General features: G+C 33.5%; 1 protein-coding gene and 1 pseudogene across 1 annotated transcript in view; both read right to left on the reverse strand.

The window, feature by feature from the left end:
• The window catches only part of CKAP5 (cytoskeleton associated protein 5), an 83764-nt gene that overhangs the window by 45700 nt on the left and 21798 nt on the right, over nucleotides 1–16266 (reverse strand). The window contains exons 2-8 of the mRNA XM_016146709.2: nucleotides 11699–11790; nucleotides 11037–11230; nucleotides 9214–9420; nucleotides 6070–6241; nucleotides 5417–5549; nucleotides 5084–5184; nucleotides 3218–3331 (exon numbers count right to left, since the gene is read on the reverse strand). Coding sequence (XP_016002195.2) covers nucleotides 3218–3331; nucleotides 5084–5184; nucleotides 5417–5549; nucleotides 6070–6241; nucleotides 9214–9420; nucleotides 11037–11230; nucleotides 11699–11755 — 978 coding nt within the window. The 5' untranslated portion in view covers nucleotides 11756–11790. The remainder of the gene's footprint in view (nucleotides 1–3217; nucleotides 3332–5083; nucleotides 5185–5416; nucleotides 5550–6069; nucleotides 6242–9213; nucleotides 9421–11036; nucleotides 11231–11698; nucleotides 11791–16266) is intronic.
• On the reverse strand, nucleotides 10178–10296 carry LOC118603169 (annotated as a pseudogene).

Below are 16266 nucleotides of genomic sequence, written 5' to 3' on the forward strand. Positions count from 1 at the left end.
GTAACCAGTGGGAACTGAACCCTAGATACAATGATCCCAATATAAAGTTATGAAAAGGATCCTGTGAACCTATTATAGTTCAAGATGGTAAAGGATTTTATGAACTTAGAAGTGAGTGATGGACTAGGCACCTAGTACGATATCTATCAATCAGCACTGTCACACTTCCTAGTTTGACTAAAAAAGTTATTTTCAACTGAGAAATGGGAGTGAAGAAGGTGGTAAAAGGTTTATTTTTAAGAAAACTAGAATATGTGGGGGAACTCTGCTCTAGGGTTGAAAAACTCTGTTACTGTTCTAGACTGGGGTAGGGAAGTTAGCTCACAATGTTAATTTAATCTAAATAATGGAAAATAGTCTATAATTAAAGGTGCTGTCACTTCTCCCATATGTGATTTGAAGTAATTATCAATTAGTATTTATCTTTACTTAGTAATATAAGCCACTAGTTAATAGTAATCAAAACACTCCTCCGACAGAGGGAGAAATCAATGAAACCCATCATTACTGTGTTTAGAAAACTATAATAAATATAAGCAATAATTAAGGGGGGAAATGTAGAAAGACTAAGGTAAAAAAGGTTAATAACACATTTAAGTCTGGAGATTATATAACAAAACACCCTAGAAACCCAAATCTTACTCTAAAGATTAAAAATACGTATAAATTAATCAACATCTATAGGTAATTGGCAAAGTCAAAAAAACTACTTGGGGGGTAGAAGAGTAGGGGAGGTGAGAGGGCATCTTATAAATTACAGAACTATATCTTGTAAGAACAGGAAAGCCCACATAATAGACTAAGACAGGTGGCAACTTGAAAGAAGACAGTTTAATAAATGATGTCAAACAGTACTTTACTACTTGCATTAAAGGAAAAAATTGGGAAATGAGTGGGATTACTTGCTATAGACACCAGAAAGGAGAGACTAATTATGGAGGGAAGAAGGGTCAGTCTAGATTTTATCCCTTCAGTCTCAATCTCTTCCATTTCCCCATTTTTAATGTGTCTACTAAGTCAACATAATATGTATATGAAGTTCATTTGTGTTTATGCCTAAGTAAAATCACATATAAAATATTTTTTAAATGTTATGTTCAGGTTTATACAACTTTATACAACTGAGGTTAACTTTTCATTGTTTTAAATATTTTAGCCATAAAATTAAGTGTCTTCTTGTTTCTGTAGCCTTTGATTGACTGCCTATCCATTCCACCATGTGAAGAGGGAAAGAAATTTCTCCTGCTACCCTAGATCTCACAGAAATCTTCCTTGGTTGACCTCATAGACTGCAAAGATCTTGTCAGCTAACAATCTCTTATTTTTTATTTTTTACGCCTACAGCACCTGGTCTTCCTAGGTGGTCTCTCATCTAAGTACTAACCAGGTCCGACCCTGCTTATTAGCTTCTGAGATGAGACAGGACGGGGCTTGTTCAGGGCGGCATAGCCATAGACCAGAAATCTACTATCTATGTCTACTCAAATATGATCTTCTTTGTAAAGAATATAGCAAGAGATTGTTTATGTTCACAATGTCAATGGAAATCACAGACCGGACTTTATTTGAAAACTAATATCCTAAGAAAATGCATATAGGGAACATCAATTAATATTCTTAGTTGTTAGGTAAGAAAAAAATAAAAGCTCTTATTTGAGGCACTGAGAATTCAGTGATGAAGCAATAAGATTCCTCATAAAAATTATATGCTAGAATTTACAAAGAATCTGAAAATCTCTTTAAGGCCACTAGAACCCCACTTCCCTCTCTTAGTGCCTTTTACCCCTTCCTCTTTCCTCCCAGGCTCCAGATAGGTGAAATCTTTTCCCTCAGGGCAACTCCCTTTTCATTAATCTTGCCTGGGTCTATGGCTCTTCAAAGATGGAAGACTGATGACTAAACGGATTTTGACAAATCATGTTCCAGCCACCAAATCCCACTGAGAGGAAAGCATAGGAGGGCTGACTGAGGAAACATGGACCATCCCCATTATTCATGGAGTTCGTATCTGTGAATTCACCTACTTGTTAAAATTTATTTATCACCCTCAAATCAATACTCGTAGCACTTTCCTGGTCATTCACAAAAAAGCGCAGAGCTACAAAAAACCTGATTGCCTGCTATGCACATTCCCAGCTGAGACTGAACAAAGCAGCACTCTGCCTTCTTACTTCAGCTCTCATACAGTAAACAAGTACCTTTTATCATGGTCTATTAAAAGTGCTATGTTTGGTTTTGTTTTTTGCATTTTAGTACTTTTTGTTGGTGTCTTCACTGTTTAAAATGACCCCTTACTGCAGTGCTCAACTTCTACACAGAGTTCCTAAGCGTAAAAACACTGTGAAGTACCTTATACAGAAATTATGTGTGTTAGATAAGCTTTGTTCAGCACGAGTTATAGTGCTGTTGGCTGTGAGTTCAATGTTAATGAATGAATCATATATATCAAATAAGATGTCTTCAAACAGAACAAGGTTCTATATTGTCTTATATATGTCCAAAGGGTTGCATGACTCTAAACCTATACTTCCCCTAGAAACAATGGTTCAGTATTTTCTAATTCAGCATTTGTGGTGACTACCACAAAACATGACTACCAGGAATAATGAGAATATGGTGCTTACAAGTATATATAATTAAAGATTAACCTCTTCCTCCCACTAGGTAATCCTCTGTAATTTCAGGATGAAGGAGCAAACAAAATTTTCAACCTGTTATATTCAAAACTATGTCTTCATTTTGTTCTTAAGCTCTGTAACTATATCTGTAATGTCTGATCTATACTTTCAGATTTTATGAAAAGCCACTATATACAAAAATATCTACCAGTAGCGTCCAACTTGGTTAGACTTAAGCAACACCATAGGAATATTTTCTAAAAATATTTCTTTTTCATTTACTATTTGCCTGCTTTACAATTAAGCGCGTCCCACATTCTTTGCTTTACATGCTGATACAATATAGTGTGGCATCATTTTGCTATCTAACAAAAAAATTCTTCACATTTAATATCTGTCCCATTAAATGAAGCCCTCCAAACTAACCTAGGACAATCATCTTAAACAATCCTTTAAAAATGAATGCGTTTAATTTAAAAATCATGAATAGTGTTCCTTAAATGGCAATGTAGTTGTGATAAAAAATAATGACCAATAAAGAGAAATTGAATGGCCTGGACTGTTGCTGGGATACCAATGTTGAAACTCCTCATATTTACCTTCTTTAATGCTTTTACTAAATCCGCATAATCGCCTGCTTCCAATTTGGGGTTTTTCACTAGTACTTCCACAGCCTCCAGGGCTTCTTTTCTCTCTTGCCATTTTTTTGCCTCCTGCAACACACAATTTGAGTCACTTATAAGAAAAACAGAAAATAAGTGAGCAAAATAAGTTTATTTCTTGCATGCTACTAATTAAAAGATAAATAATTTTTTGTTTTTGGAAGCTTTTTCTAAAGCTGGTTAAAAAACAAAATTGCAAAACTGTGCAGCCAATCAGAATGTTTTGCTTATATTTATAAAATTTTATTCATTGTAAAAAGTATTTTCATGACATTTCAAAACCCTAAAGTTCTATAATAAGTAAACAGAATGAGATGCCAGAAATTTTTTCCTTCTCATTCTCTTGGCGAATATTAGAAAGCAGATATTAAACAGAAAACATTGACGGAAAGCATTTCCAGCATATCTGAGAGTGGCACAACTACAGAAGAAAAAAATTTCCATATTGACAATACTGAAAAGTTCAGAAAAGAACGATCACATAACCAACAATCAAAACTGTTCTAATTTTGAAGATTAGTTTTCCATTGGGGGTAAAATGCTAATCATTTTGTTTACGGTCATAAAGTAGAATACGCTCTACTAGAGATCAAGTGATTATTCAATAATTTTAACATGTACTATTTGAAAGAACTGGGGATACAAAGAAGATGACCAGCTAGTTACAGTTCAATTCAATTTATCGAATATTTATTTGTTAATAAGAAGTTTACAGGATATTCGAAAAGCTGATAAACAGAACTGGGAAGATTTTTAATAAATAGCTACCACATCATGACCACTAGGAAAGAAGTACAAGCTGCTCTGGTAATACAGCAGGAGGATTTAACCTAGCTAAGGCTGAAAGGTAGGATCTCCCCTAAAAAGTGATACTTAAGGTGAGATCTGGAAGATAAAAAAGTATTACTTGGTGAATGGGGGCGGGGAGGGGGGATGTCATAGGCAGAAAGAACAACAACATTAAGGCCCAGAGTTTAGGGGGAAAAAGTGTGGCACATCTGATACTGGGAGAAGTTTGGTATGACTGGAGTGCAGAGAGTGAAAGCAAGTAGAGATGTGGCTGGAAGGTAAGCACAGCCTCAAAAGTGTCATAGATGGCCTCAAGGGCCACAAATTTCAAACATCTTAAAACTTATGGAAGCCATTTTAGTAAGGCATCTCTAATTATATTGAAATATGATAGGAAGGAAAAGGAGGCAAGAGCAGAGACAGTCTTTTTATAAAAAGACTATTATAGCACGAAAGGCAAGCAATAACAGTGAGATGACACTGCTTCTCAACGGGGGATAATTTTGTCTCTGGGGGTACATTTAGCAATGTCTGGAGACATTTTTGATTATCATGACTTAGGGGAATGGTATTACTGATATCTGGTGGGTAAAGGCCAGAGATGCTGCTAAACATCCTACAATGCACAGGACAGTCCCCCAAAACAAAGAATTTTCTGGGAAAAAATGTCAACAGTGCCAAGGTCAAGAAACTGTGGGGTAAAGTAGTAGCAGCGGGATGGAAAAAAGGAAAGAATTGGAGACATATTTAAAGGTAAAACCAGAAAGACAATGAGGAAAATGAGAAGTCAAGAATAATGTTTGAGTTTTTGGTAAGGGGTGTAAAAAGAAGAACAAAACTAGGTATATATACAAAGTAGTATGAGAACAAAGATGAAGAAGCAGCTGATTGACTCTATGAGGGAAGATACGAGATGGAAGGTGTACACCAGGAAATGGCTCAGCTAACATTCTCTAATTACACTCTAGTAATTATTTAAAATGAAACAAATGAAAGAAGTTTACTATTACTTACAATTTTGTCATAAAAGTCTTTGGGAAGTTTGGAAAGAATTTCTACTGCTTCCAAAAGTTCATAAGCATCTATCTGCGGTACCTCGTCACCATCATCACCACCTTCCAAGAGAAAAACAAACCTTAAAAACGGATGGTTTTACTTATCAGTTATCTGACCTTTCATACCCCTGATGAAATCTTGACACAGAAGGGATCAGCATTATTAGTGTCATATACAACTTATGTTTTATTAAATGGCGGTGCTTCAAAATGTGCCTAGTAAACATAGGTTCTTGTGGTAGGGCCCGTTCTTGCTAATTTTTATAGAAACTAGTGTTTAAAATTGGCTTACCTCCCTCAGCATCTCCACCAGCAGACTGTTGCTGTTCCAATTTCGCTTCTAGTTCTTGCTGGGAACGTAGAAACCGAGTTGGTTTAGGAGCACCTGTTGGTAGTTTGACCCATTCTTCTTCTAGTTCTTTCAACTGTGAATATAAAATATTTTTAAAATATATTTACATCTCCACTGTTAGAAAACATATTTAACATTCATATTTACTGTTATATCAGAACTTAATTTCTTATTTGTGATTCTAAAAAGGTAAACGAGAAAAATAAATATTAATTGTATACATCTGGTAGCATAGGTCGACTGACTTCTATTTACTACATTGAAGATGTATAACTAAGCATATTGAAAAAAGAACAAAATCTATTTTTTTAGGACACACTCATAAATTCACATATATTAGTATTAAAGTCTCCAAAACCAATTGAAACTAAAAAAGAAAGAACACCGACATACTGGCCGCACCGAATGCATGGTATTTAACTTTAGAGGACAAAGTAACAGCTGAGGCAGTTGGCTATGCTGAGAAAATCAATTGATTTCAAAATGATTAAATATAATTACTGTAAGGACAGACTATCAACAATAATGACAGGAAGGAAAGAGCTTCTTCATATTAACCTTATGCAAACACAACCAAAACTTTTATACCTCACCTGGACAGAGTTTATATTTTGTAAGGGGGGTCTCAGAGCATCCCGAATCCATCTGTAAATCTCCACAGCAATTAGTTTGGCTTCATCTCGAACAGCCTTCTCTCGAGACTCAAAAAGTTTTGGCAACACTTTGATAATTGGCTTAAGCAAGATGATTTTGGAACCAAATTCACTATAGGTAAAGAATTGAAAAAAAAATTGTCAACATGCAACATTCTTGGGTGAAGTGTTAGTTTTTATTCACTCAAACACAGTTCATACCTATAAATATATTTATAAAATTTATTGAGGTGATACTGGTTAATAAAATTTCATAAGGTTTCAAGTGTGCAATTCAATACTACATCATATGTATACTGCATTGTGTATTTACCACCCAAAGTTAAATTTCCTTCCATCACCATATTTTACACCCTTTACACTTATCTGCCCCACACCCGCCTTCTCTCTGGTATATATTTAATTGTTGTCTGTGTCTATGAGTTTTTGTTTGTCTTGTTCGTTTGTTGCTTTCAGTTTTATATCCCACATATAAGTAAAATCATATGGTTCTCAACTTTTTCTGTCTGACTTACTGCGCTTAGAATGATATGTTAAGTTTTAAGGCAGAAAAAAAAAAAACTCATAACCACATCTATGTTTAGATGTCATTCTTCCAAGAATATTATTTATTACCTAGGGTCCAAAATATTATTACCATTTTAAAACTAACTTTCTAGGTAACTAGACTAGGAATAATTCAAGTCTACAAAGGACAAACATGGTAATATCTTAAATATTTATGTATATACATATAAAAACTTAAAAATATAAACAAGTCAGTTTATAAATATTTAGATGAGAGAAATCTGCTTTTAATTGTTTACGGTGATTCACATGCAACTCGACAGACCACTAATCCTGGCAGTATGTTTCATTCCTGACTTTGACGTTATTGCGCTGTAACTCTAAGCAACTTAAATCTCATTGCTTCCATGGGGAAAATAGTTGCATTCTGACTTTTTTTAAAGGTAACATGTTTAACCTCATATCTGTCATCTATTATATTTTTAAGTTCCCAACTGGCCAATTTTAGCTTTCCGATTCATTGTTAACATTTCTAAATAACAAATTCTGGAGTAAGAGAGATTTAGTTATGAAAGAACACTGAAATATTTATGTGTGCAAATTTATCTCACAAGAATAAACGCAAAAAAATTTTTCAGTAATAGCTACTGACAATACTCAATAAGCTAAAGAAGGAGACTGTGAAAATACCCTCCCTAGAAAGTAATATTTAATAAGACTCTTGGTTGTGTAAATAGTCTAAATATAGATATCAACATGAAACTAAACTAGATGACCTCTAAGACTGGCTTTAAAATCTCTTTTATTTAATAGAAAAAAATATTTTAATTTGGCTTAGATGACTTTTAAGAATAAAGAGAAGTAAGAATTATGGTGATGATAAACCATTCTTTTAAGGATAGTCATCATGGTTCCTTAAGAACTTAACATTTGGGATTCTCTTAATTTCCTTTATATTACTACTGTTTCATCTGTTTTTTGTTTGTTTCACTATCCTAGCCTGCGTCTGAAAGGAAACAAAACAAACAAAACAAAACAAAAAAGATGGATCAGGTCCACATGAAAAACTGACTTAACAAAAGCTAATCTTGATACTAAACATATTACTACAGAAAAAAATGAAAGGGTTCTAGAAGCCTGTTTTAGGGGCCACGGAACATTTTTGGTCTCTTGAAGCTAAAACTAACATAGATAGCTTGAGAAATCCCTGGAACCTATGACAGAACAGTTTGGCCTCAATGGTTCTTTAAAGTCCCAGAAAGCTATATAGTTCTACTACTACAAATTCTAAGATACTTTAGGACAAATAAAGAATCATACAGGAGTGGGACTAAATAACATCTATAAGGAAGACAGAAGAAGATACATCGAATTCATTCTTTTTCTACCCTTATTCTCCCACTCAGCTTAAAATGAAGTAACAGAGTTTACAGCATTCTAGATTATAAACTACTAATTTAAAGGTAGAAGATTATAGTATAATATATTTTTTATTAGAAATCTACTGATACAAGTAGTTTTGATACCCAAGTAAATTCACTTAATTTCTAAGATGATAGAATTAAGCATACTATTTATTATTCAAAAACATACATGCCTACTATTCTAAAATAGGCTGGAAACGAAGAAAGATTTAGCAAACAAGAACCTAAGTGAAAGCCAAATTTCATAAAAGAATATTATGAACCAAGCAAAAGACAATGTAAAAGTTTAAGACTTATAAATTGAGGATGGTTTAACAAAATTTAAGAATTCTGATACTTTCGCGTTAAGATAAACACCAAAGGAAGCATTTACTCCAAGATGTAGGTCATATTCAAAATCACGAGAGAGTTGAGTTGGGATGATCTTCACTCCTGAATATGTCACACACATTTAGGGTTTCACTAGAGCTGCTTTCTAAAGCATCTCATGTGGCTAATGCCGGGGACAAGAGATCAGATTAGAAGGACTGCCAAATTAGAACAAACTAGTGGTTTGTCTAATTCAGATTTCCTTAACAAATTACAACCATTTATTCCTGAAAGAGATCCCATTCATGAAAAACTTCACAGCCAAACAACAAGAAATTTTAGGGTTGAAAAAAACTTATTACATAAGTTATTTTCTATTTGCTGTTGCTGTACTTCTGTTTAATGACATACTGCATTTGCTTCTACTTTGCTAAAAAGGCACCAAAACAAAGGTTTGCTTTTGCCAACAAACAGTTTCTTTAGCCAACATTTCAAAGTATATAAATTTATGCTTGAGGCTAGTAAGAGAAAGAGCTGCTTAAATACCCTGAGGAGTGCTTTTCCACAAAAAGGCCAATTTATAATCTGAGAACAGGTCAGAAATACCCCCTGTTCATCTTCATTACAAGGGGATTTAGATAAAATAACAATGCAACACACTTGAAGGCTAAAATTACTGAATACAAAGTGCCACACTTAAGGAATGACTTTACCTTTTCCAGGTCACTTTCTTGGTTGGTATAGCATGCCAGGTCAAGTCTAGCAGTTTTCATTTCTGTTTAAACCAGGAGCCCAAGCTTAACTGAAATATTCCAGTTAATAAAACTAAAGCAGAAAGTCTTACCTTAAGGCTTTCCTTAGTGTCTCTATACAGGCCACTATGATCTTGGGGTTCTTATTGTCCAGGCCTTTTAGAAGCTCTTCTTGCACAGCTTCTCCTTTTTCAATCTCTATGTACATCAGACAAATCTCGATGCCTAGCTCCTTGGCTTTGGCTTTGGGTTGGTTGAACACTTTACTTACAACACCTGACACTACTTCTCCTGTGGTTCTGTAATATAGATTACAAACAACCACCACACACAAAAAAACACACTTTAGTAAAAAGAGCTGGAAAAACGTTCATGGAAGGCAGTAGGGGGAAGGGAGGAACACATGTACTTTTTAAAATGCTTAATATAAACAAGCCTCTAATTTTTAAATTTATGCTCAAGAACATTAAACTTATACAAACCATAAACATTTAAGACATGTCAAACCACACAATTAACATAGAACAACGGATTGTTATAAATGTAGAAAATTCAAATAAGAAAGCAAAAATCCCTTAAAAATCTCACTACCCAGAAACAACTACTTTCAACTTTTTGGTATCCATCTTTCCAGATCTGTCTATATGCGTACACACACGTGCATGCACGTGTGCGATGTATTTTAAGATTACTGAATTCTTGCTTTTTAAATACATTTTTTTAAAGAGTCATTTTAGATACTCCTTAAGAGAACTGCTTTTCAGAGGGATTGGATATGCAGGGTATGCACCTTTAGTAACAAAAGGCTGCTTCCAACTCCTTGGCAAGACTTTACAGTAACTTTATTGCTCTGAGTCTCTTCTAAATTAAATAAAACCTGTACTATTGGAAATTAGAGGAATTGAGTGGGTTGGAATGACACATAGCATTTGTCTAAAAAGGTTCTGGTATCAGAAGAGAAATGAAAATTTTTTTTAGGCAAGGCAACCCTTGGTTGATCTCAGATTGCAAGGATCTTGTCAGCTTACAATCCCTTATTTTTCTATTTATTTTTTACACCTATAGCACCTGGTCTTCCTAGGTGGTCTCCCATCCAAGTACTAACCAGGCCCAACCCTGCTTAGCTTCCAAGATCAGATGGGATCAGGCTTGTTCAGGGTAGCATGGCTGTAGACAAAAATGAAATTTAAAAAGCAATGATTTCACTAATGGCAAGAAAAAACTGGTGGTGCTGGTTAACAAAACTGTCAAATTATGATTGTCTTTATTACTATAGTCTTTGAAGTAAGCCAAATATATATTTCTTGTGCAATTAAGTCAAGAGTCCCCATTTGTCTGTGTAGGGCTCCTTTCAATGACATAAAGACTAGAGTTATAAAAATAAGGTTTATGAGGTATGGGAGAGCAGTGACTAGAAACATCTATCATGCATAACTCAAGTCATATAGGCTGAGAGTCACGGAGGTTGATTAGTTAGCATTATCTCTCCTAAGAGGTAAACATGCCTAATGACCATAGAGAGAAAGATATGATTCTAAGATCTCGTAGCTGGGAACGCTTGCACAAAAAGATTTTTACCATGCTCAAATATTTTCAGTGAAATTTTGATATTTCCTTTGCTCTCAGTATTCTTTAAGTTCCTTAATATAATCCTTCTCAGTCTAGAGTCATTTCTATACAAAAAGCCCAAAAGGAAAAAAACCTTAAAGTAAAAACTCAAGATGACTTCGAATTTGCTTTTCTCTAGAGGTCTCATGTACCATTTAGAGTTCTGAGAACAGATAAAGACTGAATGAAAAAAAGTATCCAGGAAAGTATCAAGTATGAAAGTAAGAAAATTAAATAACTAAGGACAGTGATCCATAAACACACAGACAGGAGTTTTTACCAGAATAGTTGGAAAGAAATTACTTACTTTCCTGCTACATGGGCATTTTCGACATAAACAAGTGCAGCTTCTAATCCTTTCAGTTGAACCACTGCATTGGAATCAGTTACAAATTTTTTGATCAATCCTAAAAATTTGGACCATTCTGGGCTCTTTTCATCCTTTATTTTCTGGAAGACCTTTAGGGCCTCTTCATACCCATTTAATCTTGCTTTCCACAGCTAAAACAGTTTTGAAAAAAAGAAAAAGATATTCTCATTTACTGTTAATTAGTAGGGAGGTAAAAATAACTACCCTATACCAGGTCATTGAAACAAAGGACCCCATGACTGGAAACAAGAAGGAACTTGAGAAATTCAGACAGTTTTCAAAAAGATTTTTAATAAACTTTTCCTTAAGTGTTTAATATGTATTTTATTCTGCCAAGACCATTTAAAATTCATAACAGGACATTATAAATGTATCTTGCTTTATATCCAAGTATTATATTACTTCTTTATAATATAGAATTAAAAATGTGACAGTTCAAACATGGGAAATCACCCTGCTGAAAACGCCTAATCTCCAAAGTATGTTGTTTTTTGGTTGTACTGTGCAATCATTAGGCAGCTTTATACTATACTATACAGTATAATTGCTGATAAAACAAGCCAATGACACTGAAATTTGAGTTCCAGAAAAAGTCTCACCTTGTGTTCACATTTCTGATCAACCGGCAATTTTATCCACTCACTGTCATCTCCCATTGTGCTTTGTTTCTCCTTAGAATTAAGAGTAATTCCTGGTCAGATAAAAAATTGATACTTATTAACTCTAGCATCAAGCAGTCTCTTAAGACAAAATGACTTTCCTGAGATTATTTTATCATGCATGCAGCAGTAAGATTAAAAGGCCTATTTTTTGTTTATATGCCCATTTAATTGCATTAACAGAACATTTAAAAAGGAAAAAGAAAAAAAGTCAATCAAAAAATCTAAACAAATCTAGAAAGGAAAGATATTAAAAAAAAAAAAATGTTTATATATTTCCCAAATGGGAACTTCTTAGATAGATGACAATGCTAGGATAAAACTGAAGAGCTGAGCTACGTGGCCTTTTAAAAGAGCAAGAGAAGAGTTTCAAAGAAAGTCATACTTTCAAATGTTTACCTAAAATTCCTTATAGAAAATAATCAATAAGGAAAAATTTCAATGCTACCCAGCTCGCTACCTAATTCTAGTAAATATGACTTTAGTCAATATGGTTATATAAACTAGTAAAAACTTCGATCCCTGAACTATTCCTTATAAACTTTATGTTTAAACCATTTTTTAGTTAGTGAAGTTTACAGTCAACATTCTTTAATAACTTTATGCTATTCATTTAGAAAACAATTTGTCTGATTATAAAAGTAATGTATGTTAACTGTAGAAAATCTGGAAAGTACAGGAAATACATAAGTAGTGAAGTATTAAAACACGATTTCACCACCAATTAGTAACCATGATGAACACTGATGTACCCACTTGAGTCCTTCCAGATTTTTTTAATGCACATACAGTACATGAATTATGCTTAAAAAAAAAAAAAAGAGGGATAATTATCTTACAATCTTTTTCTTATATGGTCAAAATTTTTTCCCATATTTGAGAAGATGATGATTAAACAGGTGCAGAGCACACCATTTTATCATCAATCTTACCTATGGATATTTAAATTGTTTCTACTTTTTCAATATTATAAACAACATAGAAGGGATTCTGCTTATTTATGCATCCTAAGTCCTAGTCTGACATAAAATATATCTTCAATACAGTTTTGTTTAATGAATATGTACCTTGATAGTGTCTAGTACTTGATAGTGTGCAAAGTACTTTTTAAACATGTTGATTCACAATGACTACATGAAAGATATTCTCCCCACTTTATTTCACAAATATTAAATAACTTGCCAAAAACAATAAAACTGGTAGGCAGTGAGATCATATTAAGATTCAAAGCCTATGCCTTTTCCTTTACAAGTTGTTTCCTACCATCAAAATGCAGGAAATATTCCAGGTAAAGTTAAATACTCAAAGACTGAATTATAAAACTTATTAAAGTAAGTGGAACTTTCATTAAGACCTCTCCAAAATCTCCCGGACCCTGTGAAACAACAGCAGCATATTTTATAGTAGGAGTCAGACCTTAATAGAGAATCTATAGGAACACTGATACAGAAATGGCATGAGATGAAACAGAACAACAGTTTGGAAAACAGTATGGCATTATTTAAGGTGAAGATGCATATAGCCTACTCTAGCAACTCTATACCTAGGTATATATCCTAGATATTGATGCCAATGGCACCAGAAGACCTATACAAGAATATTCATAGCACTACTGTTCAAAAAGTCAAAAATTGGAAACACTTCACGAGTTCATCAAAAAGAGAATGAATAAATAGCAGTATATCCACTCAGTGCAATTCATACAGCAACAAAAATGAATGAACTAGGTATTGCTTCTCAAACTCTATAGTGAAGGACCAGTCTTAAAAAAAATTTTTTTTCCAAATAATTGTACACTGATGTTTGTAAAATACAGTAAAATTATTAGATCTGTATAATTTTAAAGTTCCTCAAGTAAATGTAAAACAGTTCAGTCACCATGTAAAACAATTTAGTAGTTCCTCAAAAAGTAAAACAGAATTATCAGAAGGCTATGCAATTCTACTCCTAGATATATACTCCAAAGAACTGAAAACAAGTACTCCAACAAGTACATATACATGCATGTTCACAGCAGCACTATTCAAAATAGCCAAAGAAAAACCAGTCCACATGTCCATCAAATGGATGGAATAAACAAATTGTGGTATGTACATACAATGGACTATTAACCAGCCATAAGAGAGTGAAATATATTCACAGTACAACAGGGATGAACATCACAAACATGATGCTAAGTGAAAGAAGCAGAACACAAAATGTTGTATGATTCAATTATATGAAATATCCAAAATAGATCAATCTATAGAGACAGAATGCAGACTGGTTGCCAGGGGTTGGGGCGAGCAGGAAACTGGGTAGAAACTGCTTAATGGGTAAGAAGTTTTACTGTGGAGTGATGGAAATGTTTTAGAACTAGCTAGATGTGGTAGTTGTACAATATTGTGTATGTACAAAATGCCATTTGAACTATTCACTTTAAAATGGTTAAGTTTTATGTTACGTGGATTTCACTTCAATAAATTATTTTTTTAAGTTCCGACATGATTTGAATGTGCAACCTGAGTTAAAAACCTCTAACGTTACTTCCTTCGCACAAGTTTGAGCTGCAAAAGCAATCTTTCCCATCTGTTTTTCAAAGAAAAACACTCAATGAAAGCTTTTAAAACACTTTCCAACCAAGAGAATGTGAGCAATAATATTTGATTGTTGGTAGTCTATGAATTCACTATAATACTTTTCTTTTTTCCTCTATTGGTTCCTTTTGGAAAAATGAAGAAACAGGTTATCCAACCTAACTGCCTCATATAAAATTTAGACGCCATTGTGTTATACTTTCTAAAATGACTTATACTACTTAATCGTTTTTAAAAGTTAGTATTTATGATCTTCCTATCAAAGGGAAAGGCTTACTTCATACCAACCCCCCCCCCCACGCCACTGAAATAATGAATACAGTGTTTTTTTTAAGTATGTGACACTGAGGAGTCTTGCTCTTTGTATTTGTCTTTTTCTAGGATTGATAATACTAAGAAAAAAAGCACTTCTTCACTAACTTTTTCCCTAATAATTATTTTAATTATAAAATTAATTTTAGAATTTAATTTTTTACAGATACAAGAATATATACATAGGGTATATGAATTATAAAGCATACAATAAAACTGACCTACCACCCAATCTGAAAACTAGAACACTACCAATATTATTACTGTACCTGTGCTGTGCATTTCCTTCCTACCCCATCTTTCTTTCCATAGAAGCATGTTCCTGAAGTTTGTTTAGTTCTATGCCATAGATAGTCACATATCCCTAAATATCATAATTAATTGCGCTTGTTTGTGAGCTTTAGAAAAATGCTATTATACTTTCTGTAATATTCCATAACTTCATTCAAAATTTCATTTGCAAAATTCATTAAACTAACCACTCTTTGAAAGCTAAACTTTGCCTCCATCTGCAAATTTTAACCATTATCACAAAGGAAAGTAAAGGTCTTGGAGACATTCAGAACATATTCAGGAAGCAATGGAGGGGAAGCTCAGAGTCTGTATAAAATGGAATACATGTAGAATAAAACAACCATTTCATGAAAAGTCACACAAGTTAAAGGCCTGAAAAATCTCTTCAGAGAAATACAGTACTATTTTCAAGATACACAGCAAATTAAAACTAAACTAACATTCATAACAGCCAGAGTGGTAACAAGCCAAATGTTCATCCACTGATAAATAAAATGGGAAATCAATACAATTGAATATTATTCAGTAATAAAAAGAAATGAAGTATTATAAAGAACTACTAAAACTCAACAATAAAACCCCATTAAAAAATGGGAAAAGGATTTGAATAGACATTTTTGAAAGAAGATATACAAATGGCCAATAAGCACATGAAAAGATGATCAACATTACTAATGATTAAAAGAAATGCAACTCAAAACTACAATTAAATACCACTTCACACCCATTAGGATGCTACTATGAAAAAAAAAAAAGACGAAAAACAGTATTGACAAGGAAATGGAGAAACTGGAACCCTTGTACACTATTGGTGGGAATGTGAAATAGTACAACTGCTGTGGAAAACAGTATGGCAGTGGCTCAAAAAAATTAAAAATAGAATTACCATATGATCCAGCTATTCTACTTCTATGTATATGCCCAAAATAATTGAAAGCAAGGTCTTAAAGAGATTTGTACACCCATGGTTATAGTATTATTCACAATAGCTAAGTGTGGAAGCAACCCAAATGTTCATCAACAGATGAATGGATAAGCAAAATGCTGTTTACCACAGCCTTAAAAAGGAAAGAAATTCTGACACATGCTATAACCTGGATGAACCTTGAGGACATTGTGCTAAGTGAAATAAGCTACTCACAAAGAAAAAAATACTGTACAATTCCACTTACATGGGGTACTTAAAGTAGTCAAAATCATACAGAAAGTAGAATGGTTATTGCCAGCAGGAGATAGAGAAGGGGAATAGTGGGTTGTTTTACACTTAAAAATGATTAAGATGGTAAATTTTTTGTTGTGTTTGTTTTACCACAATACAAAAAAATG

This window comes from Rousettus aegyptiacus, unplaced genomic scaffold, assembly GCF_014176215.1.
Source record: "Rousettus aegyptiacus isolate mRouAeg1 unplaced genomic scaffold, mRouAeg1.p scaffold_m13_p_5, whole genome shotgun sequence".
Lineage (NCBI taxonomy): Eukaryota > Metazoa > Chordata > Mammalia > Chiroptera > Pteropodidae > Rousettus > Rousettus aegyptiacus.